The 26,181-nt window shown below is 47.8% G+C and overlaps 1 protein-coding gene across 3 annotated transcripts; it reads left to right on the top strand.

Moving 5' to 3' along the window:
• The first annotated feature begins 3,479 nt into the window (after nt 1-3,479).
• Nucleotides 3,480-25,756, top strand: LOC136588201 (nucleolar transcription factor 1-B-like). 3 transcript variants are annotated; one of them, XM_066587247.1, is made up of 20 exons: nt 3,480-3,629; nt 11,680-11,779; nt 11,868-12,043; nt 12,129-12,212; nt 12,330-12,485; nt 12,606-12,670; nt 12,758-12,875; nt 12,952-13,062; nt 19,107-19,237; nt 19,556-19,697; nt 20,469-20,510; nt 20,601-20,708; nt 20,815-20,946; nt 21,033-21,143; nt 21,890-21,978; nt 22,105-22,294; nt 22,473-22,520; nt 22,613-22,681; nt 22,870-23,007; nt 23,084-25,756. In XM_066587247.1, the coding sequence occupies exons 2-20, from the start codon at nt 11,719-11,721 to the stop codon at nt 23,201-23,203; spliced, it is 2,091 nt and encodes a 696-aa protein (XP_066443344.1). In that variant the 5' UTR covers nt 3,480-3,629; nt 11,680-11,718; the 3' UTR covers nt 23,204-25,756. The 3 variants fall into 3 exon arrangements, with proteins under 3 accessions (XP_066443344.1, XP_066443343.1, XP_066443345.1); XM_066587246.1 differs by lacking the exon at nt 3,480-3,629 and adding an exon at nt 3,780-3,902; XM_066587248.1 differs by lacking the exon at nt 3,480-3,629 and adding an exon at nt 4,453-4,639.
• Nucleotides 25,757-26,181: the final 425 nt, after the last annotated feature.

Here is a 26,181-nt window from a genome sequence, read left to right as displayed (position 1 = left end):
TATGTTAAAAATTAATTGACATGTCATTCCTTGTCACGATTTCTGTGTGGCATTCGCATTGGGCGGCCACATGTGAAATTGCCCCACATACATGGGGCTAAATCCACGGCAGGGTTACGAGGCCTAGCCTCAGAAAGACCCCCATGAACGGCACTGTGTTTACACTGCACTGAAAGGGTCAGCAAAGCTGACTAACAGAGAATCTGCTTTGGTTGCCCATAGCAACCAATCACAGCTCAGCTTTCATGTCTTATCCTGCTGAGGTAAAATGAAAGCTGCGCTGTGATTGGCTGTTATTTCTTATACTGCTGAGGTAAAATGAAAGCTGCGCTGTGATTGGTTGCTATGGGCAACAAGGATTTACTTTTAGACAGCTTTCAGAAGAGTGTGGTGTTAGGGGGGGACTGGCGGGTATATTGTAGGACTGATTAAGAGGGCACTAGGGCTGGTATTGATACTTGGGCCTCCTTCACACAGACGTTTTTTTTTAGTTTTTAGCGCTATCAGAGGTTCCCATTGTTTTCAATGGAGCCTTTCCGACAATCATGGCGCTTCTCAGCGGCGGGGTTTTTCGAGCAGAGTCTGTTCTATTTTGGGGTGTTTAGCGCTATTCATCAATGCGGAGGAGTGCTAAAAGCCGGCACCCGAAAACGAAAGTAAAACGCGGCAAAGCATTGCGATTTAAATCGCAGTGCTTTCAGCAACACCTGTGTGGGAGGCCTTACGCTACCAATGTTAGGTGGTCTGACAGTTACTTACAGTATATGGCCCGGCTCACACGAGCGTAAGTCATGTGATACGTGGTAATTCGCAAGCAATCAAATGCATTGCATTGCGCCGTTTCGTTCACATTTGTGTGTATGCGTTACGTAATACGCAAGCGCATGAAAGAACGTTGCATGTTCTATTTTGCGGCGTATTACACATGAGTCCATTGTTCTCTAAGGGCGCGTAATTAACGCTGACCATACGCAATAGCATTGTGCATGGGTGGCGTATATATGCGCCGTTGCAAAGCAATAACGTGGGAAATTTAAACGAAAAAAACCCACAAAGACTGCACATAACAGCGTGCGTCAGGGGCGTAACTAAAGGCTCAGGGGCCCTGATGCAAAACGTGAGCTGGGGCCCCCCTTTATCTGTATCTGTACCCGTACCCATACCTAAACCATGCTGCACAGAGACATAACTTGAAGCTTCTGGGCCCCAATGCAAAACCTGTAATGGGCCCCCAACTATAATGCTTTATTCATAGTACTGGGCTCCCTATATGGAGGAGAGAGGCCTTATGGCCCCCTAAGGCTCCTGGGCCCGGGTGCAACCGCATCCCCTGCACCCTCCATAGTTACGCCACTGGCGTGCGTGAGGCCGGCCTATCGCAGTGCTGATGCTAACACTGTTATGAGGGCACTTTTACTGGCATGGCTAGTGAAAACAGAAGTTGATACAATTATGGGAACTGTGACTGGCATTAATATTGGGAGACTGAAGCCAACACGGTTATGATGGCTTTATGGCTGGTATTGATACTGTTATGGGGTCTGGCAGATACAGTATATTGCAGCACTGATGCTGACACTATTATGAGGGCACTATTATGGGAACTATGGCATTAATATTGGGACACTGAAGCTGTCACTGTAATGAGGGCACTGTGGCATGCACAAATCTTGGACACAATAATGTGTTTTTTTGTGGCTGGCACAGATATCAGAACATTGATGTTGGGTACCATAGTTGGTATATATGGACAAACTGAAGCTAACACTGTTATGGGGGACTACCTGGTGCCTATATCGCAACACTGATGCTGACACTGTTGTGAGGGCACTATGGCTGGCAAAGATGTTGACACTACTATGGGGATTCTGCAGTTGGCAGTCATATCGGGACAGAAGTGGGTTATCCTAGTTGGTACATATGGGCATGCTCAAGCTAACACTGCTATGGGGTCACTGTGGCCGGTACTGATATTGTAACACTGAAGCTAATACTGTTAGGGGGACTGGCTGGTACATATATTGCAGGACTGATGCTGACACTTATGAGTGCACCATCATTGGCATGGATATTGAACACAGAAGTGACACTATTATGGGGTCTGTGGCACTAATATTAGGACACTGAAGTTAACAGTTATGAGGGCACTATGGCTGGCACAAATATTTTGACACAAACTGACACATTTATGGGGACTCTCGTTGGCATTCATATGGGGACACAGAAGTGGTGGGTACTGTGGCACCTAGGGGTGCACTGAAGCGAACACTGTTATGGGGGCACTGTGGCTGGTACCGATATCAGGAAATTGAAACTCACACTTATGAGGGCACTGTGGCTGGCACAAATATTGCATACAAACTGGCACAATTATGGGGATTTTGATTGGCACTCATATGGGGACACAGAAGGGGGGGGTGCTATGGTTGGCACCTAGTGGTGCACTGAAGCCAACACTGTTATGCAGGCACTGTGGCTGGTACTTATATCAGGACACTGAAGCTCACACTATGAGGGCACTGTGGCTGGCACAAATATTGCACACAAACTGACACATCTATGGGGACTGTGGGTGGCATTCATATGGGGACACAGAAGTGGGGGTATTATAGTTGGCACCTAGTGGTGTACTAAAGCTAACACTTATGTGGGCACTGTGGCTGGTACTGATATTGATACATGGCATCTGATGCCGTTATTAGGACATCGCGGGTGAAACTTATGGAGGCACTTTGGTTTGATTGGCCACAACACTCTTATGAGGGGCATAGCAAGACTGCAATTAACCACACGGTCAAATAGGGGCGAGCGACTTCTCCCCCCTGGCACTGCAGAGGGGGCAGCCTAGCACACAATAGGCTGGCAGTAGAGGCACCGGTTCTTCAGCATGGTTACAGCGCCCTCATCCTGTCATCGTCTCCGCCCGTCACCGCCTCTCTGACGCTTCCAGCAGTAAAGGTGGAGCCGAGACCGAGGAGAAGGAATGAGAAGACACCGGGAGGCGACGGCTGTCAGTGCCGGCCATGTCATAATAAACGATTCCTGCCCGCTAAGTGCCCCTGATGCTGTGTGTGATGCCCAGCTCCGTGCCCATACTTGTACGTGGAGCCGGGGGTGCGCTCCCACTGCTGGCCGACTTCATGGCCGTTCCTCTACGTAGAGCCGACTGTGCGCTCGCTATGCCCGGAGACCAGTGTGCGCTCGCTGTGCCCGGCGCCGTGGAGCTCTAGTACTGCCCGGTGTCTGCACTGATCCGGGCTCTCCCGTGCACACCAACCGGGCTCGTCGGCCGTGATGCCCGGCTCCATGCCCAGTGTGTGCACTGATCCGGGGTCTCCCCCTGTACATGGCGGCTGCCTGGATGGATGGATGACTGTGAGGCGGGCGGTGAAAGGGAGGGAGGGAGCTGGGCAGCAGCTGGAGCCTGTGACGGGGCGAGGACGGAGGGCGCCCGGCTGATTGGAAGGCAGCGCAGGCACGGAGAGCAGTGGAGGCGGGGGAAGTGCGAGCTCTCTGCGGGGACTGAGAAGAGTCCACGCCCGGGGCCAGTGCTGCAGATCTGGCCATCATTCAAACGCTGCTGACCCGGCAAAGCGAGCAGAAGGACCGTAGAAGCGTTACACGGGCAGGTGAGAACCGAGTCCCCCCCTCGGAGCCTGCGGGGCCCCCCTGCCGGGTAGAGTGAGGGAGACGCGGCTGCGGCGGGAGGAGGAGGCGGCTCCCCGCGCTCTGTCTGCCCGCTCCTGCTGCAGCGACGCTGGGCGGGGAGAAGGAGCAGGCAGCGCCCCCCCTCCCCCGGAGCTCTCGCCATTACCCAGGGGCTGCTGCAGCTGCTTTGTCTCCGAGATCCGGACGCTGAGCTCCGGCTGTGTCTTTTGTCCTTGGAGGAACACGAGGAGCGGGTAAGGGCTGGGAGCGCCGCGGCTTTCGGGTCAAGGAAACCGGGGAAAACTGGCTGGATGACCGCAGGACACGGCATGTGCTCCGGGGCTCTCCGCACATGGCAGGGTGGGGTGACCGGAGCCGGAGAAATGTGATCATCGAGGTCACCTCCAGGGACCGGGCGTAGCCGCCTGCTCGTACCGGCTTTCATGCACCTTTTTCGGGTACACCTCCCGCCTGGTCCGGCTCCCCCGATGAAATTTTTTTGGATCGAGGGATTTGCGGTTTTAGTTAAGTGGGATAATTTTTTATTAATATTGATGGGTTTTAGGAAGCGAAGAATCGAGGAAGAACTCCGATCGCGCCGATTACTGTAGCGTGTGAGCGGTCCCGGCAGGGTAGTCGGCGGTGGCGGCTCCCCTCCTCCTTCTGCAGCTGCTGCCCCGGGAGCCTCTTGTTTTTCTCGGCCAGGCTGCTAGTTCCGCGCTGGGTCTGGTGAGGTCGCTCTCCTCCGAGTCTCCGGCGGCGGCTCCTCCTCCTCCCTGCGGCCGGAAGGTGAGGACGAGCAGCTCGAGGAGAATAAGAAGGTCGGGGCAGCAGAGGCAGCGCGCAGCCACGTGTAGCTCCGCGAGGAGAGCGGTCAGAACATCGGCAGCACGAGCTCTCTCCAGCCGAGCTGCAGTATAGGAGAAGCCGCCAGCGGGAGCCCAGCGCGGGGTTGGCGGAGGACACACCGAACACATCGTGTGCTAGCTGGGTGAGTGGCGGCGGGACCGACCGACCACGGTGTTCCCCCGGGGACCATTAGCTGATTCCGAGGTGACTTATTTTTCTTATGAGCGGCTCCGTACTGGATCTCCGCCGGATCTGTGCCGGGGACTGCTGCTGAACCAGCGCCGAGGAAGGGTGAGGAGAGATGGGAAGGAGACGACAGGATGAGCCCGCTGTGCTGCTGCGTCATGTACCGGGGAACAGAGCCAGGACCCCGGGGCAGTCTGATGATCTCCGCCGGGGCTGGGAGGAGGCAGCGAGACACAGTAACCCGAGAAGGGCGGCCGCTCACGGGAGACTCGGCGGACGATCCCCAGTGCGAGGCGCACCGTCCCCGTTCAGCAGACTAGAGAACCGCCCTGGCTGTGATGTTCCGGATCCCGTCTCCTCCCGGTGCGGGGCGGGTACTAAGTGGAGAGGAGGCGGCGGGGGCCCCCTGCAGGCGGAGGAGACTGACCTCAGCCCGTCCTTGCAGGGGGGGGGGGGGGATCTGCAGCTGCCAACCCGGCGAGCGTCGCACGTATTGAATGTCCCCTTCTGCGGGGACACAACTGTGGATCACTGCGGATTATAATCCGTGAGGGGGGGGGGGGGGGATATACTTGTAGACCATTGTGTAGAATTGCAATAATAAGAGGGGCACAAATTTATACGTCCTGTAGTATTAAAATCATGGGGGGCGGGCGCATAGATCTATAGACCATTGTGTAGTATACACACAAATTTCTAGACCATCATGCAGCATAATCGGGGGGGGGGGGGGGGGACTCAAATTTCTAGACCATTGTGTAGTATAATCTTGGGGGGGGCACAAATTTCTAGACCATTGTGTAGTATAATCCTGGGTGTGAAAGGGGGAGGGGCACACATAAATTTCTAGACTATTGTGTAGTATAATCCGGGGGACACGCACAAATTTCTAGACCATTGTGTAGTATAATCTGGGGGGGGGGGGACACAAATTTCTAGACCATTGTGCAGTATAATCCGGGGGGGACACACACAAATTTCTAGACCATTGTGCAGTATAATCTGGGGGGGACGCACACAAATTTCTAGAACATTGTGTAGTATAATCCGGGACACACACACACAAATTTCTAGACCATTCTGTAGTATAATCTGGGGGGGACACACAAATTTCTAGACCATTGTGCAGTATAATCCGGGGGGGGGGGGGGTAGACGGACACAAATTTCTAGACCATTGTGTAGTATAATCCGGGGGGAGGGCACAAATTTCTAGACCATCGTGCAGTATAATTCGGGGGGGAGGGGGGGGACACAAATTTCTAGACCATTGTGTAGTATAATCCTGGGTGTGAAAGGGGGGGGGGGGGGGCACACACAAATTTCTAGACCACTGTGTAGTATAATCCGGGGGGACACGACTCAAATTTCTAGACCGTTGTGTAGTATAATCCGAGGGGAGGGGTTGACGGGCGACACAAATTTCTAGACCATTGTGTAGTATAATACGGGAGGGGGGGGGCACAAATTTCTAGACCATTGTGTAGTATAATACGGGAGGGGGGGGGCACAAATTTCTAGACCATTGTGTAGTATAATACGGGAGGGGGGGGCACAAATTTCTAGACCATTGTGTAGTATAATACGGGAGGGGGGGGGCACAAATTTCTAGACCATTGTGTAGTATAATACGGGAGGGGGGGGACACAAATTTCTAGACCATTGTGTAGTATAATACGGGAGGGGGGGGGCACAAATTTCTAGACCATTGTGTAGTATAATACGGGAGGGGGGGGCACAAATTTCTAGACCATTGTGTAGTATAATACGGGAGGGGGGAGCACAAATTTCAAGACCATTGTGTAGTAAAATACGGGAGGGGGGGCACAAATTTCTAGACCATTGTGTAGTATAATACGGGAGGGGGGAGCACAAATTTCTAGACCATTGTGTAGTATAATCTGAGGGGAGGGGTGGACGGGCGACACAAATTTCTAGACCATTGTGTAGTATAATACGGGGGGGGCACAAATTTCTAGACCATTGTGTAGTATAATACAGGGGGGGGGGGCACAAATTTCTAGACCATTGTGTAGTATAATACGGGGGGGGGGGGGGCACAAATTTCTAGACGATTGTGCAGTATAATCCGGGCGACACGCACAAATTTCTAGACCATTGTGTAGTATAATACGGGGGGGGGGGGGGGGGGCACAAATTTCTAGACGATTGTGCAGTATAATCCGGGGGACACGCACAAATTTCTAGACCATTGTGTAGTATAATACGGGAGGGGGGGGGCACAAATTTCTAGACCATTGTGTAGTATAATCTCAGGGGAGGGGTGGACGGGCGACACAAATTTCTAGACCATTGTGTAGTATAATACGGGGGAGGGGGCACAAATTTCTAGACGATTGTGCAGTATAATCCGGGGGACACACACAAATTTCTAGACCATTGTGTAGTATAATCCGGGGGACACACACAAATTTCTAGACCATTGTGTAGTATAATCCGGGGGACACACACACAATTTCTAGACCATTGTGTAGTATAATCCGGGGGACACACACACAATTTCTAGACCATTGTGTAGTATAATCCGGGGGGGGACACACACACAATTTCTAGACCATTGTGTAGTATAATTCTGGGTGTAAAAGGGGGGGGGGGCACACACAAATTTCTAGACCATTGTGTAGTATAATCCGGGGGGGACACACACACAAGTTTCTAGACCATTCTGTAGTATAATCTGGGGGGGGACACACAAATTTCTAGACCATTGTGCAGTATAATCCGGGGGGTGTGGACGGACACAAATTTCTAGACCATTGTGTAGTATAATCCGGGGGGAGGGCACAAGTTTCTAGACCATCGTGCGGTATAATCCGGGGGGGGAGGGGGGACACACAAATTTCTAGACCATTGTGTAGTATAATCCTGGGTGTGAAAGGGGGGGGGGGGCACACACAAATTTCTAGACCATTGTGTAGTATAATACGGGAGGGGGGGGCACAAATTTCTAGACCATTGTGTAGTATAATACGGGAAGGGGGGGGGGGCACAAATTTCTAGACCATTGTGTAGTATAATACGGGAGGGGGGGGCACAAATTTCTAGACCATTGTGTAGCACAAATTTCTAGACGATCGTGCAGTATAATCCGGGGGGGGCACAAATTTCTAGACGATTGTGCAGTATAATCCGGGGGGGGGGGGGCACAAATTTCTAGACGATTGTGCAGTATAATCCGGGGGGGGGGGGGGGCACAAATTTCTAGACGATTGTGCAGTATAATCCGGGGGGGGGGGGGGGCACAAATTTCTAGACGATTGTGCAGTATAATCCGGGGGGGGGGGGGGGGGGGGGCACAAATTTCTAGACGATTGTGCAGTATAATCCGGGGGGGGGGGGCACAAATTTCTAGACCATCGTGCAGTATAATCCGGGGGGGGCACAAATTTCTAGACCATCGTGCAGTATAATCCGAGGGGAGGGGCACAAATTTCTAGACCATTGTGTAGCACAAATTTCTAGACGATCGTGCAGTATAATCCGGGGGGGGCACAAATTTCTAGACGATTGTGCAGTATAATCCGGGGGGGGGGGGGCACAAATTTCTAGACGATTGTGCAGTATAATCCGGGGGGGGGGGGCACAAATTTCTAGACGATTGTGCAGTATAATCCGGGGGGGGGGGCACAAATTTCTAGACCATCGTGCAGTATAATCCGGGGGGGGGGCACAAATTTCTAGACCATCGTGCAGTATAATCCGAGGGGAGGGGCACAAATTTCTAGACCATTGTGTAGTATAATCCGAGGGGAGGGGAGGGGTGGGCGGGCAACACAAATTTCTAGACCATTGTGTAGTATAATCCGAGGGGAGGGGGGGGGGGGCACAAATTTCTAGACCATTGTGTAGTATAATCCGAGGGGAGGGGAGGGGTGGGCGGGCGACACAAATTTCTAGACCATTGTGTAGTATATTCCTGTGTGTGAAAGGGGGGGGGGGGGGGGTCGGACACAAATTTCTAGGCAATTGTGTAGCATAATCCTGGGGGGGACACCCAAATTTCTAGACCATTGTGTAGTATAATCCGGGGGGGGGGGAGGGACGGACACATTTTTAGACCATTGTGTAGTATAATCCGGAGACACACACATTTCTAGACCATTGTGTAGTACAATCTGGGGGAGGTCACAAATTTCTAGACCATCGTGTAGTGGGGGGGGGGGGGGGGGCGACACAAATTTCTAGACCATTTGTGTAGTATAATCAGGGGAAGGGGGGGGGGGGGGCACAAATTTCTAGACCATTGTGTAGTATAATCCGGGTGGACGGGCAACACAAATTTCTAGACCATTGTGTAGTATAATCCGAGGGGAGGGGTGGACGGGCGACACAAATTTCTAGACCATTGTGTAGTATAATCCTGGGTGTGAAGGGGGGGGGGGGGCACACACAAATTTCTAGACCATTCTGTAGTATAATCCGGAGACACACACATTTCTAGACCATTGTGTAGTATAATCCGGAGACACACACATTTCTAGACCATTGTGTAGTATAATCCGGAGACACACACATTTCTAGACCATTGTGTAGTATAATCCGGAGTCACACACATTTCTAGACCATTGTGTAGTATAATCCGAGGGGAGGGGTGGACGGGCGACACAAATTTCTAGACCATTGTGTAGTATAATACGGGGGGGGCACAAATTTCTAGACCATTGTGTAGTATAATCCGGGTGGAGTGGGGGCACAAATTTTTAGACCATTCTGCAGTATAATCTGGGGGGAGGGACGGACGGACACAAATTTCTAGACCATTGTGTAGTATAATCCGGGGGGAGGGGGGGCACAAATTTCTAGAACATCCTTTAGTATAATCCTGAGGGGGGGGCGACGCAATTTTCTAGACCGTTGTGTAGTATAATCCGGGGGGAGGGGGGGGGGGCACACACAAATTTCTAGACCATTCTGTAGTATAATCCTGGGGGCGGGGGGCACAAATTTCTAGAACGTCCTTTAGTATAATCCTGAGGGGGGGGGGGGGGGCGACACAATTTTCTAGACCATTGTGTAGTATAATCCAGGGGGGAACACACATTTCTAGACCATTGTGTTGTTTAATTCGGGGAGGGGTTGGGCTTAAATATTTTGTAGTATAATTCAGTATTTTTATAATCCGGGGTGGGGTGGTGGGCATATACTTATAGATCACTGTGTGGAATTATAATCATAAGGGGGGAGGGGCACATACTTATAGATGATTGTGTGGTATTGTAATCATTGGCGGATGGGCACATGCATTGCGTAGTATTATCAAGGGGTCACATTTACCTACAGCTCACTGTATTATAATCAGAGGGGGAATGCGCATGTGTAGCCCTCCGTATTATGAGGGGTGGAGCAAATGGGTACAGCTCTCTATGAATTATAATGGGGGACGGGGACACACAGGTACAGCAGGGAGTACATGCTTCTATCTCATTGCATGGACAATGCCTCTACAACTTTGCCACACTTCCATGGCCTACCCGGTCTCCAGATCTATGGCCAATAAAACATGTATGGGACAATTTGGGGCACTAGCTTCCACAGCCTACGAGTTTGTACGATCTTGAGGCTTAGTTATAGTAAATGTTGAACGATATGTCACAAAACAGTATATAAAACCTGTATGCCTCCATGCCTGCCCGTATCGCACCTTGTATCTAAGCTAGAGGCGGTACAACTGGGTACCAGAGCCTCCATGCTTGTCTTAATCACATCTTATATCCAAGCAAGAGGTGGCCCTTTAGGGTACTATAACCTCCATGCCTGCCCATATCACATCTTGTATCCAAGCTAGAGGCAGTAGAACAGGGTACTAGAACCTCCATGCTTGTCTGTATCACATCTTGTATCCAAGCTAGAGGTGGTACAACAGGGTACTAGAGCCTCGATGCCTGCCTGTATCAAATCTTGTATCCAAGCTAGAGGCGATACAACAGGGTACTATAGCCTCCATGCCCATCCATAACATATCTTGTATCCAAGCTAGAGCTGGTACAAAAGGGTAATAGAGCCTCCATACCCCTGTATCACATCTTGTATCCAAGCTAGAGGCGGTACAACAGGGTACTAGATCCTCCATGCCCGCCCGTATTACATCCTGTATCCAAGCTAGAGAAAGTACAACAGGGTACTAGAGCAGTAAATTATACTTTTGCTCTGGTAGTGTAATTGCTTATATCAACTATACAGTCACACAGAGAAAGCTTCATTGCACTCCGACAAGAACGTGATGGGGACAGGATTGTTTTTACAATGAATGTAGTATACGATGAGCTAGGTCTAGGTGGAGTAAGCTATAAGTATGTGCCACACACTTCAGCAGACTCTCCTAATATACAGGGCTGGCTGTAGTACGCTATGAGTGTCTGCTGAAGCCGGGGGGTGCATACTTGTAGCTTACTGCCTTAAGGTACTATTCACTCCCTATTCTAAAAGTTGAGGGTTATACCTGGTAAATGGTTACCAAACAGCTTTTGGTCAGAAGATATAGAAGTGTCTATGGCAAACCTGTATCTGCAACCAGATCCTCCAATATGTAATAACCGTGGGGTCTGGTTTATCCCGTTTGATACCATTATTCCCAGAGAGATAAGTGGTGCCACAATCTGGTAGATTCTCAGCTTTGTAAATACTATTTACATTTTATGCCTTGCTAGTTTTGGAGGAAATCGAGGCTGTCCAATGTGCCCCTGATGTAGACATCTCTCCTGTTCTGCTATGCTTGTTGGAGATCTCTTAATATAAGATCAAGGCTATACGTTGGTAGCTCTTATTGGGATGAGCTTCAGCACCATGAATGTTCCCTGAAAATCTACCAGTCATTGTAGAACACGCTAACACATACCCATTGTGTACCTGCAGAGTGAGGTGTGTCTAGAAGTGGGGGTTGATGTGTGCTCCATATCATTTGGGTTTGTATAGTGACATAGGGTGGAGATATGGGTGTATCGCATACACTACTAAGTTGGCATCTTCCAACTTACAGAGTCTCCCGGACTGGTGCGAAGGATCTACCCAGTAGAGAATGAACGGAGCAGCTGGCAACGAACAAACCAATACCACCATGACTGCCCCAAGTGAACAAGGTGAGAAGATTAGACTTTGGCTTCTTCAGTCCAGGTCCAAAAAGGCTTTCTCGTCCAACCTCATTCCATACGTTGTCTCTTGTTACAGAAACCTGGTCTCAGGAGGACATGCTCATTCTCCTGGAAACCATGAAGTCCATCATTCCCAGCCAGGATAGTTCAAAGTTCAAAACCACAGAGTCTCACATGGACTGGAATAAACTGGCCTTCAAGAATTTTACAGGACCCATGTGTCGTCAAAAGTGGGTCGAGATCTCAAATGAGGTGAGATTTGGTGCCAGCGTACGTGGTGCCACCTGGTTGATAAAACTATAAGCAAGTAAGTGATGCTAAACCTGTGTTCCTTTAGGTCAGAAAGTTCCGGACTCTCTCAGAAATCGTTCATGATGCAGAAGAACATGTGAAGAATCCATATAAAGGAAAGAAACTGAAGGTCAGTAGTGATGTGGTCATCGAACATCAGCCTGATGGTGACTTGCTCAAAGTTCAAGCCGTTGCCCTGTGTTCCAAGGCAGCCATAATAACCAGCTTGTTCTATCTTCCTTTTCAGAAACATCCAGAATTTCCCAAGAAGCCCCTCACACCCTATTTCCGCTTCTTCATGGAGAAGAGGGCCAAATACGCTAAACTACATCCAGAGATGAGCAACCTGGACCTGACCAAGATCCTGTCCAAAAAGTATAAGGAGTTACCAGATAAGAAGAAGGTATGTTGAGGTTTCCGGATTAGTGTATAGGTGTTGGGGTTGAGCAGACGGGATGGATAAAGAATAACAGTGATGGATTTGGTTCTGTGTCATTTGACCCGTTATGTGCATCTTATCCAGATGAAATACATTCAAGATTTCCAGGATGAGAAACAAGAATTTGAGAAAAACCTGGCAAAATTCAGGTGGGTCATGTGGTGAACATATCTCCCCATAGTTACGATTTTTTTCACAATCAGTCGCTTGTATTTGATCTGCAATAATGTTTATAGAGAGGAGCATCCGGACCTCATGGCTACAAAGAAATCTGACGTCCCCGAGAAACCCAAGACACCCCAACAATTGTGGTACAATCACCAGAGGAAAGTCTACCTTAAAATTAAGCCTGATGTAAGTACAAGAGCTTTCATGGTTGGTGGTTATCTTGGGTGGAATGAGTAGGTCTATCACGTTCTTTCTGTTACAGGCCAGTACAAAGGATGTGAAGGATGCCCTTGGAAAACAGTGGTCCCAACTGTCGGATAAGAAACGTCTCAAATGGATCCATAAAGCACTGGAACAGCGCAAGCTATATGAGGTGAAGGATGCATGAAGTAGCGTGGGTGGCTTGGTGTTCCGATGACTTTGAAGCGCAAACTGTTAGCCAGTCAAGGGGGATTACCAAATGCTTATATGGTGTTACTACCACCTTCTATCACCTGCTAAGGGCTCACATGGTAGAGTACCTTGAAGTTCTGCCAAAATCCCAAATTTTTTCGATTAAATGATTCTTATTAAAGGGGTTGTCCCGCGCCGAAACGGGTTTTTGTTTTTTTCAACAGCCCGCCCGTTCGGCGCGTGACAACCCCGATGCAGGGGTTAAACAAGAACACCGGACAGCGCTTACCTGAATCCCCGCGCTCCGGTGACTTCTTACTTACCTGCTGAAGATGGCCGCCGGGATCTTCTCCCTCGGTGGACCGCAGGGCTTCTGTGCGGTCCATTGCCGATTCCAGCCTCCTGATTGGCTGGAATCGGCACGTGACGGGGTGGAGCTACACGGAGCCCCATTGAGAAAAGAAGAAGACCCGGACTGCGCAAGCGCGTCTAATTTGGCGATTAGACGCTGAAAATTAGACGGCTCCATGGAAACGAGGACGCTAGCAACGGAACAGATAAGTGAAAAATTTCTTATAACGTCTGTATGGCTCATAATTAATGCACAATGTACATTACAAAGTGCATTAATATGGCCATACAGAAGTGTATAGACCCACTTGCTGCCGCGGGACAACCCCTTTAAGTTGTTTTGTTTTTTTTTGTTGTTTTTTTTTTAAACAAAAATATTTATAACCCCTCCCCTTTCTTTTCTCTCTCACATTCCTGGCGAACAGATCATCTTGGATCAACAAAAGCCGTAGATATAGCCGGTGTTGACTATTTCTCCCATTACATAATATCCATAGATCTAGATACTATTTAGTCCATCAATATCTGTAGTGAGGTTCGTTCTTCTAGGGAGTATTGAAAAGTCAGTCTTAACAGTTAGACAGAAATACCGTACATTCCATACAATATCTTTACCAGAAGAACAGGGTTTTAATGTGTGGCAAACATTACTTTTTGGGACCAGTGTTTTGTTTATAAAGGACCAGACACTTTTTAGGGATTTTTACCCATGTGGTTTTATTGCCCAATCTTTTTCCCATTCTTCTCATTTCTTTATTAGGGGTAAAAAGCTGGGGGGGGAAAAAAAGTGGTGTTTTTTTTTTTAACATTTATTTTTAGGTTTGTTTTTTAAAATTGGTAGAGTTACACTAAAATAAAGTACGGGAATGGGTTACTCCATATTGTTTTGGACGTCTTGATATATAATTTGTATAGTCTTTGCATGCGCGCGTGTGTGTGTATGATATATATACATTTATAAATATATTATTTTTTTTAAATTTCATACTCTAAGGTCGTCTCACAGCGGGACCCGACCCGAGCGTCATGTGCCGGCTGCCGGGCAGAGCGGGGTCGGCGGTCGATGCCGCGATTTGTTTGCCGCGCGGCCGTCTGCATAGGATTGTGTTTGTTAACGCAATCCTATGGCAGCTTCCAGGCGCGGAAATTCCACGGGAAATCCCGCCGCGGAGTTTCCGCCCGTCTGCAGACTGCCTTATTGTAACTTTTTATTGTACTCATTGAGCGTTTTCTAGCCTGGAAAGGAGAAGGCAGAAGCGGTTCTCCTCTGGGTCCTCTGCGGAGACTAACAGCTGGGAAACTGACCTGCTCCTGCTTGATCCCGTGTTGTGCTTTTGCTATCGACCGGGATTAAAGCCCAGGCCGAAGCACTGTGAATTTACCACACTTGGTCCTTAAGGGCTTAAGATATATCCCCTTTTCTCCAGGCTAAAAGAGGATTGACTTTAGTTGTAAATTCTTCAATTGTATGGGGCGTTTTATCTAACCAGTGATCCGTTTTCTTGCTATATATATATATATATATATATATATATATATATATATATATATATATATATATATATATATATAGTAGCCTCATGTATTAGTCCTGTAGTTTGGATCTTACATCCTACCCTTATTTAATCTAAGAAAGCAGGGGTGCAGTGCAATACATTCTGCTGTAAGTACAATTGTGATAACCAATGCGACTCACTTAGTGATAATTTTGTTTACGACTGCTAAACTTTGTCCCATTGCGAGTCTTCAGTTGGGCCGATATCTGCCCAAAGCAGATTAATGCCTTCAGATTTCCAATCATCATATTTTTATAACTCTGGTAGCCAAGCGGTATCCCAGATGGGGGTATATTGTGTACATCCCGTGATTTTCTCAGTGGCCCCAGATTTTGACCAAATTTTAAGTATAGCGGGGGCGGGGCCAGCAACCAGCATGGAGAGTCGTATGTGAGGAGAGCTACCCAGGGGAAACCGCTAAAATCCGATTAAAATCCTGGCCTTACCAGATCCTTGATGTTCTGAACACTTCTAGTGGACCTTAAGATCCTAACGAAGGAACTGGACCGCAGCTGAAGGCAATTTTTACACTCCTCGACACCATAACTAGACCGCGGCCTGAACCGGAGGAGGAGCACCGCCAACGCCCTGTAACTTTCTCGCTCTCCGTCTGGCGCCAAACTCCCTGACTTGCCTGTCTGCAGATCTGCCCGGGATTCGAGTGTCTGCGTACCCGGCAAAAGATCCTCATGGGACCTGCACCCTGGTCGGCCACCTCGTCAGCGCCGAATCGCCCCCGCCATTGTCGAGCCGCGATGGCCCACACTCCATCGCAACCCGTGAAGAGTGGGACCCTCCGAACCGGACCAAACCCAGCGAGGAGAGGCGGCTCGCCCCCTTGCCTCTGGAGCCGAGCCGCCGCTGCAGGACCTGGGCGGAAGCTGCGACCTACTCGCCTGCTCCGGTCACCCGCGCCCGGTCCCAATCCGACCACGGAGTGACCCTCCAAGCCCGACTTGATTCCCGAAGGGCGGCCTCTGGAGCCGCGCCAATACCGAAGGATCCGGACGGAGGCCACAACTTGCCTGTCTGTGCCGGCCGGCCCGTCTCCCAAGACCCCCTCTCGCTGCTTGCCTGCGGTGCTTCGCACCCCGTGGTAAGCGGCGACAGACTAGACCCCACAGACCGAGAGCCTCACCTGTCAATGCCCGACAAGGAGCACCCGCTGCGGGGCCACGACCGGAGCCACGGTCTGCTCAACCACCCGACTCCCGCTTGCCTCGGAGCCACTCCGCTGAGGTTTTGATCCTTCCTCAGGCGGGAGCGCAGCCCATCTCCCAGCCTCCGGCGCTAACCCTCCGCTTCAAGATCCAGCTGGAAACTGCGGCCTGCTCGGCCACTCCGTCGCTCAGCAGCCTCCTGCCGACGCTTGTCGGCAGCAGACAACCAACCGCAGACTTAAGGAACCGACCCAGTCCCGGATCAATAAGCTAAGAGGCCCAACCTCCTGCTCCACTGAAGGAGAGCCGTGGCAGATCCCGTTTGAAGTCGCGACCAAGCCTATCGCCGCAAATACTGCTCACCTCTGAGCCACTTCACCATAACCGGACAGCGACACCCAGCACCCTTCGGTGATTGGTGCTTGAAAGGATCCCCTTCTCGGATCCAACCCTGGGTAGCCGGCAACAGAACAGTGAGTAATCAGTGGGGGCTGGGGGACAACACTCTTGTCCAACGACACTGACCCTTGGAACTGTATCCTTGGGCAAAAGGCCCACAACACGACCCTCCTCAACCCCCCGGGATAGCACCCCTTGACGCCCACGACACCATCTAACAGTACCCTGGAAAGGGAACGAGGGACAGATTGCCTTAATATACAAATTTCACGCGGACCGAGGCTTACTGGACCGACAAGTAGCAGGTCCCATAGAAGGCACTGACTTATCTCTGACCCTAAACTGCACCCCTAAAGCACTAGGGCGGAACACTATAGCCCTCAACAGACAGGGTTGCCACGCAAAATTGACGCTGTCCTCCACCTTCGCCATCACGATCAGGCTAAGGTCCTCAACATTTAAAGTTTGAGAGTGTCGCATCAAATTGCTAGAACTGCTAATCCGTCTTTCTCACAAATAAGAAGAATTGATACCATCTATACCACGCCGCTACAGGAAAAGGGTGGGGAGGGGAAAAAATAGGAAAACGAAGAAAAGTCACCCATCCCTATAATCTACTACACTAACCCAACGACTCCCATCATGAGTACACGTGCTAAAAGCAGCTCCGCAGCCGAAAAACTAAAAGACTTTTCCTGTATAGAAACCTCCGATCATACTCCGCGAGCGACGCGACCTACCCAGATGAGAGAGCTTGAAGATGAAACCGGACAAATCCCAGAACCAACCATGCGACAACTCCTAGAAGCTATTACCACCTGCAAATCCTCTAAATAGAGGAGATAAAGTCTGACGTCTCCTTGCTAAGACAAGACTTACGGAACATGCGTGGCAGAATGGAGATGGAGGACCGCATCTCTAACGCAGAAGACTCCCTACGCCCGCTCACTGCAGCGGTTAAAAAAGCTAACAGAATTTTGCCAATCCAAAACAGACTATCTAAAAAAAACGGTCGCGCCGCAACAATTTGCGCATAATACGCCTGTCCGAAAAATCAGAAGGCTCCCACCCAGAAACATTTGCCGAATCTTGGCTGAAATCCACTTTCTCCGCTCACTTTACAGTAGAGAGAGCCCATCGAGTCCCAGCAAAACCGCCACAACCGGGAGCCCCCCGCGCCCATTCCTAGCAAGTATCTTGAATTGCAGGGACCGAGATGCCGCACTACGTCAAGCCAGACTAAAGGGCCCACTAAAGTACAATAACGCAACGATCTCCATATTTCCTGACTTCTCTGCCGAACTACAAAAACAAAGAGCCACCTTCATGGAAGTGAAGAGGAAATTTAAAGAAAGAAACATCCCTTACTCAATGGCATACCCAGCTCGCTTACGTATCGTGGCCCAAGGAAAGGCGATCTTCCTTCAATCTCCCACCGAGGCCCTGGAATGGCTTGACATGCACCCGGAGCCACCAAAAGACGATTGATCCCACCGCATCTAAGGCAGGACTCTGAATCCAGTCATGATTTGCGCTGCCAATACCCCTCTGACCCATAGACGGCGAAATGAACGGCTGCGGCACCTTTAAATTACAATCAGGACCCGGCGGTCGACTTTAGCCCTCTATAGGCCATCGTTCTTTATTTTCTATTTTGTTGTTTTTGACATCTACGCTGAAATTTAAGCAGGATATCAAAGGTTAATTGTTTAAGTTGTTGTAATCTGTTCTTTCTCAATATTTCTAGCAAGTCTGCGCTGACACAACCCCTTCCCCTACATTTGTCAATATTCTCCCCTCTCCTAAGTCTGCAAGAGACCCATCTCATTAAAGACAAGGCCGATACCCTTACAAAGCCATGGGTTCAATGGACAGCCCACTCCTTCCACACCTCTTCCTCCAGAGGCGTCTCTGTGCTTATTCACAAGTCATTGCGCTGCAACCCTATTAACATCCATAGGGATCCCAAGGGAAGATTCGTATTCATATATGGTGAAATAGACTCCAAACCCTATGTTATCCTATCTATCTTTCTTGCGCCATATAAGATCTCTGAGTGGTCTATTGACCTTGTAAAAGAAGCATTGTATAGTCCATTGTGGTGAATTATGCAGCAAAAAAGTAATTGCAGCATCCATGTCATCTTGATTAGTTTTGTGAAAGGAGTCCACACTACACGACGAGCTTCTGCTTAATTAGATAATAGGTCCAGTTCTAATTGGTATAAACTGAGAGGGTCCTCTTTATATTTACTCCTAAATATTTAATCCTTTCCAATCCAATTTCCCTACCACCTGCATACTCCCCAGCTCTTACTTATTTTACATAAAAGTGAATTATGATTTTCTTCCCTCCAGAAACCGCTCCATGTTTGCCCATGGTTGTGTTTGGTATTGCAGCACTGAGTTGCGATTATCCTATACAGCCTGTGCAGCTGTGTGGTGCTGTTTCTGTAAGAGAGCGGCCATGGTTTTCTGGTTCTGTGATGAAGATGAATTGGCTTGGCATCACCTCAATCATGACACAGAATTGATGACCATCTCTTTGAACCCCAACAGAACGTGATGCGAGAATACATCCAGAAACACCCAGAAATGAACCTTGAGGAAGGAGTCACCCGTTCCACCCTTACCAAGGCCGAGCGCCAGCTCAAAGACAAGTTCGATGGACGGCCAACAAAACCACCTCCGTAAGTTGTGCTTCACCTTGTTCAGATGCTCTGAACCGCGGGATGTACTTATGTTCTAGGCTAGAATCTATAAAAATGATTGGTTGTATGAGATCTGAAATACATGGCTATGGCTATGTCCAGAAACGGTGCTTCTCTTGGCTGGTATTGCAGCACTACAAAACACAGCCTATGATCCAGAGAGGCGCTGTTTCGGAAGAAACTGAAAGACTGCTGTAGATGGGATGGTTGGAGCTATGTCTGGAAATGGAGACGTTGCATATGATGTAAAACCGTTCTGCCAGAATGTTGTCTAACTTGATGGATTTGTACCCACAGAAACAGCTACTCCATGTACTGTGCAGAACTAATGGCCAACATGAAGGACGTCCCCAGCACAGAGCGCATGGTCCTCTGTAGTCAGCGGTGGAAGTTACTGTCCCAGAAGGAAAAAGATGCTTATCACAAGAAGTGTGAACAGGTACTGTAACTACAATATCTGTAGTCTATCGAGATGAGACCTTCTTTATTGAGGGACCTTCTCTACTAACTCTGATGTACTAAGAGGGAGCTTAACCCATTAATATAATGAAAAAAGTTTGGTACCGTGTCAGCCAGTAGAGCAAAATGTGATTGTTCCCAGCAAGAGACCTTCTTGAATGAGAGACGTTCTCTACTAACTTTGAATGTACTAAGAGGGTGCTTAACCTCTTAATGATGCGGACCCCCTTTTTTTTTTTCCCCCATTTTTGTTTTTACTTTCCCCCGCCTCCCTTTGAAAAAAAAACCTTAACTCCTTCATTTATCCATCGACTTCGCTGTCTGAGGGCTTGTTTTTTGCGGGACTTGTTGTATTTTTCAATGGTGCTATTTAAAGTACCATATAAATGTACTGAAAAACTTTTTAAAAATCCTGCAGCCTGACGTAATGCCATAGCATTACGTCAGGCTGCCTGTCAGAATGCAGTATATCAAGCCACCCCACGGGGATGGCTTGATAGGCAGTCTCTTAGGCAGCCCTGGGGACTTTCAGAAAGCCCCCGGGAGCCATTATTCCTGCACGGCTCCCCCGATCACACCGCGCGGTGGCACGTACGGGACCCCAGAACATCGTTCGGGAGATTTAAATGCCGCTGTCAGAATTGAATTAAAGGGTTAATAGCTGCTTAAAAATGCACATGACCTTTTAATCGCAGAGTATGGAGATTTTGGTGGATATATCTATGATAAAAACGTTCTTTAATCTTTGCAGAAAAAGAAGGAATATGAAGTGGAGTTAATGCGTTTCCTTGAGGTGAGTCTTGTACTAGTGATGTTGGATGTAGAAAAGGAAGGACACCCACAAGGAGCAAGTTGCTGATCCTTTTTTGTTTTACTTAACTAGAGCCTCCCAGAAGAGGAACAGAAGCGGGTTCTCACAGAAGAAAAGATGATGGGGGTGAATAAGAAAGGTACCCAAGCATCGAAGGTCTCTGCTCAGGAAGCTACAAAGGTGGGTGGTCTTTGATCTCTTCTGCCCTCTCCAGTTCTGGCTCTTTGGTAATGTCCAATAACTGTCCGGGTTCATAATGTCATATATAATTTTCTGTCCTCGGCAGGCAAAGAGCAAACCTAGTCAGGGAGATAAGAAGAAGAATGCTGATGAGCGGGGAAAACTCCCGGAAACCCCAAAAACGTCTGAAGAAATCTGGCAACAGAGTGTGATTGGCGACTACCTTGCCCGGTTTAAGGTACGGAGGTTTGGTCAAAATGGTGAAGTCTGGTGATCCTTATGGGGGTTGATCTTCTTAACATAGGTCTTCACGTTACATTTTAGAATGACCGAGCTAAAGCCCTTAAGTCCATGGAGACCACGTGGATTAACATGGAGAAGAAGGAGAAGATCATGTGGATTAAAAAAGCAGCCGAAGACCAGAAACGATATGAGGTAATTGAAAAAGAAGTCCTTATCAAGAAGGATGCTAGAGGGACTTGACTAGACTCTAATCGAGAGGGACCTGGTTTATGGACCTGGAGGTTAAAGGGGTTCAAAAAACATAGCTGTTACACAGGTTGTGTGTGGTATTGCAGCTCTGCTCCATTCACTTAGATTGTTCTGAGCCGCAATACCAGACACAATCTTTGAACAGAGGTGGCACTGTTTATAAAAGTTAGTGGCTGTGTTTATAGTTGTTTGTTCTCATTTTTTCATCCCCGCATTCATAGATCCACGTAACTTTTTTATTTTTCTGTCAATAAAGCCATATAAGGGCTAGTTTTTTTGCAGACGGGCGGTAGTTGCCCCTTCAAGCCAGCTGCTTAGATGCTGCGTTCAGTATTAACTACAGCATATAAAGAGTACCTGCACTTTCACTTTGAAGCACTCCTGCTCCATCAGCCGTTTCTGGCTCCTCACAGCAGCTGAAGATGGCCCCATATAGCGCTATATGTGGAAGGAGGCGAAAACTACTGATGGAACAGTAGCGCTCCAAAGTGAAAGTGCAGGTACTCTTTAAGCAGTTATATACCTGTGATTGGGGATGGTTCTGGCCACTGCCGTTGCTGTCAAATGGCCACCGGGTATGAAGCAAGGTCAGCTCCCGAGCACACTTCATACACCCCCTTGTGACCCATGATAGATATATTCCTTATATGTCTGTATTGCGTATCAACACTTTTTGTTTTCCTTCTTAGAGAGAACTAAGCGATATGAGATCCTCTCCAGCCGCACCAACTTCTGCAAAGAAGATGAAGTTCCAGGGAGAACCTAAAAAAGCCCCAATGTAAGTGTTTAAGCCAAGAGGTTCCCAACCACAGGTCAGGAACTTCTGGTCTCCACGGAAATCAAGCCGAGACTCTGATCACTAAATTTCCTTTGCACGCTCATCCGCCATTCTATCTTATTTTAGGAACGGTTATCAGAAGTTCTCACAGGAGCTCCTCTCCAACGGAGAGCTCAATCATCTCCCACTGAAAGAGCGCATGGTAGAGATAGGGAGCCGCTGGCAGCGGATTTCCCCCAATCAGAAGGACTATTATAAGAAGCTGGCAGAAGATCAGCAGAGACTCTACCGCATGCAACTTGAAACATGGATGAAGGTGAGTAGAAAGTTTGGACATGTTACCCGTCTTTTTACAGTTGGGCTACATTGAGATGTCGTGTGCCTATGTAGTTCTGCATTGCTAGCACTGTGCCAGTTTTTTGGTTGGTGCCTTCTTCTGCATGTCCTCCTGGTTGTGGGTCAAGAAATACATTTTCTTCTATTTTGACTCCTAGAGTTTATCATCGCAGGATCGGGCAGCCTACAGAGAGCAGAACACCAGTGTAAGTTTTACAGTGTTGGACTATTATCCTGCTTTGTCTTGAGAATGAATAGTTGCACCATAAATGATGATTTCATTTGTTTTGCCTTACAGAAACGCAAGAGTACAACAAAACTCAAAGCACCCAGTCCAAAATCTAAGGCAACAACTCAGGTCAAATCCGTAAGTGATCATCATGGTGGTGTACAAACTTCTGCATAGGAAGATGATTTGAGTGGATTTTGAGATCTTAGAATGCTTAGATCTCTCTTGACGGGTCATATAGGCCTTTGACCAAGTCTAGGATGAAAGTATGCTTATGGGAATACTGTAACCCGTATAACTGAGTATTCTTTAACCTTTCCTTCCAGGAGGAAGAGGATGATGATGATGACGACGATGATGATGACGATGACGACGATGAGGATGAAGAAGAGGATAAAGGAGAGTCATCCGATGGTGACTCCTCTGACTCGAGCAGTGAAGAAGATAGCGAGGATGGAGAAGAGGTGGGTTGTATAAGGAGTAGTTTGCATGCACAACCAACAAATTTCTCTTTCTAACCCTTATGGTGATTTTCCGCAGAATGAAGATGAGGAAGAAGATGACGATGATGACGACGAAGAGGAGGAGGATGATAATGATTCAGGATCCAGTTCTTCATCTTCCTCTTCCGCAGACTCGTCAGATTCTGACTCTAACTGAAGAGGAACTGCAACCTGTGAAGAAGGGGGTGTTAAAGAGAACCTGTCTGGTCCCTAATAGTCTCCGGACTGCAAGCACTACAGTATAATGATGGACACACTGATTTTAGTGGTCTGTCACTTAAACTGATCAGTTCAAGTGTTTTGGAAAATTTACATTAGAAAAGGCGCCGCATAGGTGAAGCGGAGTCTGATGCGGCTCATTAATATTCACTGATCTCTAACCCAATTTCTTCACCCACTGCCATTGACTGACAGAACTCTGTATACACAGTAATACTGGAAGACCTGTCAATTGGCGAGACAAGTGGTAAATATTGAACCGCACCGGACTCGGCTCCGTCCGCTCTGCCTACTTTCAAACATAACTTTCCCCAAACCGCTAAAGCGATCAGTGTATGATGGAGCGCTGAATTCAGCATGCCACTAGGCTGTAGTACCCGCAGCTCAGGGACAATTGGGGATCTGGCAGGCTCTTTTTAAGAAGGAAGAGCTGACATATTTTAAGGGCACCTGTCCCCTATACTCAAGTCAAACAAAACTTTCCAATTTTTGAGGAAACTGACTTCACGGAAACACAAAGTGAAGGTAGCCATTTGAAGCCAGAAAAAAAGCGCTATTGGTGAAGCTCCTCTGCGTCACATTGATGGGGCTGCATTGTATTTGGTTAGGTTTATAAATGGCTGCCTTCTCTGTGCATGGGGTAATAACTTTTTCGGGGCTCTAATGGTCTCATAGGGCAACTTGTTAGCAAGTGACTTGTCACCCTTTATATAGGTTTCGCTGTACAGTCGGTGTTGGCACCGTAAACCTTTTACACCCATGTTTTTTGACCTGGGAGGGACCGCAGCGCTTTCCGGTTTTGTCTTTCCCAAAGTTGACTTTTTGGGGGGGTTTACTTTTCTATCGTAACGTTTGCCAGCTTGCTTTTCTGCTGTACCCCTTCCATGTTGTTACCGCTTTACTCTCAAGTTGCCCCATGTCACTTAGGACTCATTCACACGGACGTATGTCACCCGCGTATTACGCGGTTCTAAAAGCCCATTTATTTGCATTGGGCCACTCCAGCGGTTTTATTCATTCTCGTAGTACGTGAGTGAAGAAGGCAGCCTGTCCTGTTTTGGCGCATCCTACGCGCCGATATAGGCTATGGAGGTTTAACACATGCCCCGGTATGGGTGAGTCCTTACTCTAGTTTACACTTAGCCATATAGTATTTTATCTTCCCCTGTCTTGTGTGTTTTACCTCAATCTCCATTCACAATCTTCCTACTGTTAGGGTATGGCCAGTTTGCTGCTGCGAGGCAAAATCTGCAATGAACCTGCAGTAAATTTCAGAACTTGCAGGCTTCATGTGAGCATGACCTTTAAATGTAAGCTGGCCACACCCATTCATGTCACATGATTGATATTTAAAGCTAATGTCCACCTCCAGAAGCAATTCTTCCTTCTTTTTTTTTTCTCCAGTGCAAAACTGAAGTACCTATCCAGACTGTGTTTCCATGGCAACAGACTACAAACCTTTTCCTGCGTAGTCTGATCCTACAGGCATATTCCTTTTCCTCTCTCCCCTTACATTTCAATGAACATGCATTTGGTAGATTTGCATGAAGTAGGGGGACAGGTAAAAGACGTAACAACGGTAGGATCAGACTACTTAGGGTTTTTTTGTTACTATGGAGATACAGTTGCTTAGCATCTGGAAACAAAAGACGCTAGCAAATTTTAAACAAAGCCCATTTGCAAAGTTGCTTTGTTTTTCATCATGGCACACTGGAAAATGGTTCCTTAAAGGCAATGTGCGCCTTAAAGTAAGGCGCACCCATTCAACCGTTACTTTCAAATTTTTTGTTTTATTTTTTTTTTCTCTGGTCATCCAGGTCGGCTTTTCCACCATTTTTGAGTTGCTGTATGCTCTTGTTGATGTCTGTACAGCAGGAAAGCAAGGGATGATCAGATGCCAAATAGATGCTGCAAGCATAGCATGCTACATATGTGTGAGGTAAAGGGCACCTGGTGTGTAAGCATAACTTCTTACATATATGTGAAATTAAGCGCACCCGGTGTCCACAGGAAGTGTGGATATTTTGTTACTCGGTCATATCAATGAGGCATCGTAGAACATAATGGCTGTCTCTGAAGATATGTTGATGGTGACAAGCATATTCCAAGTAAATTGTTACATGCTACGGGAGTATTTTTTTTTGTTTCTTAGACTTATTTTCTCCTGCCTGTTGTTTAGTGTGTGGTTGTTGAGTTAGACTTTTCCCCGTCATTTATTTCTTTCTTCTTCATTTTGGGTGGGAGTCTGTTTTTAAGAAAAAAAAAACAAAAACAAAACAAAAAGCCCTATGAGTACCTTCTTTTTGTAAATTTTTTTTTTTCTTTCTTTTAGTTAAGATGTTTTTTCTCTTTTGGGGGGAAATGTAGATTCTTACCATGCGGGATGAGCACATGGTGAGAGGCAAAACACTTTAGTGCATTTTTAGCACTATACAAACAAAATAGGATGTCGAGGTGCGTTGCAGAAAACGAAACAAAAAAACAAAATAAAATGGAAAGCGAGACCTTTTTTCCTATCTGGATAATGTTTAAAACACAGATGCTTTTTTGTAGGTTAAATTGAAAATGAAAAAAAATTGTGTTTTGTAACAGATTCATTTGTTTAGTGTAGACAGTTTAAAAGAAATCACGTGCGTTCTCATTATTTTTGTTTTGTACAAAAAGGGGGGAGGGGGGGAGTTTTCTGTTAAGTACTCTGGAAGAAAATAAAACAAAAATTTGGGGATTTCGTGTGTGTGGTTTTTTTTTTAATTGATTTTATTGTGCCGTTCTGTACGCTCTAACATGCTTCAAGCATCCTGCTGCTAGAGAACTGCAGAGCAATGTCCAAAACTGTATGGCTTCTGGGGTGGTTTCCCCGGCACCCCCCCCCCCCCCCTCATTCCATACAGAATAACATAAAAATCTCCAGAAATG

The sequence above is a fragment of the Eleutherodactylus coqui genome, chromosome 13 (assembly GCF_035609145.1).
Source record: "Eleutherodactylus coqui strain aEleCoq1 chromosome 13, aEleCoq1.hap1, whole genome shotgun sequence".
NCBI lineage: Eukaryota > Metazoa > Chordata > Amphibia > Anura > Eleutherodactylidae > Eleutherodactylus > Eleutherodactylus coqui.
Note: the sequence above shows the minus strand (reverse complement) of the source record. Positions and strands in the feature narration are given on the sequence as shown.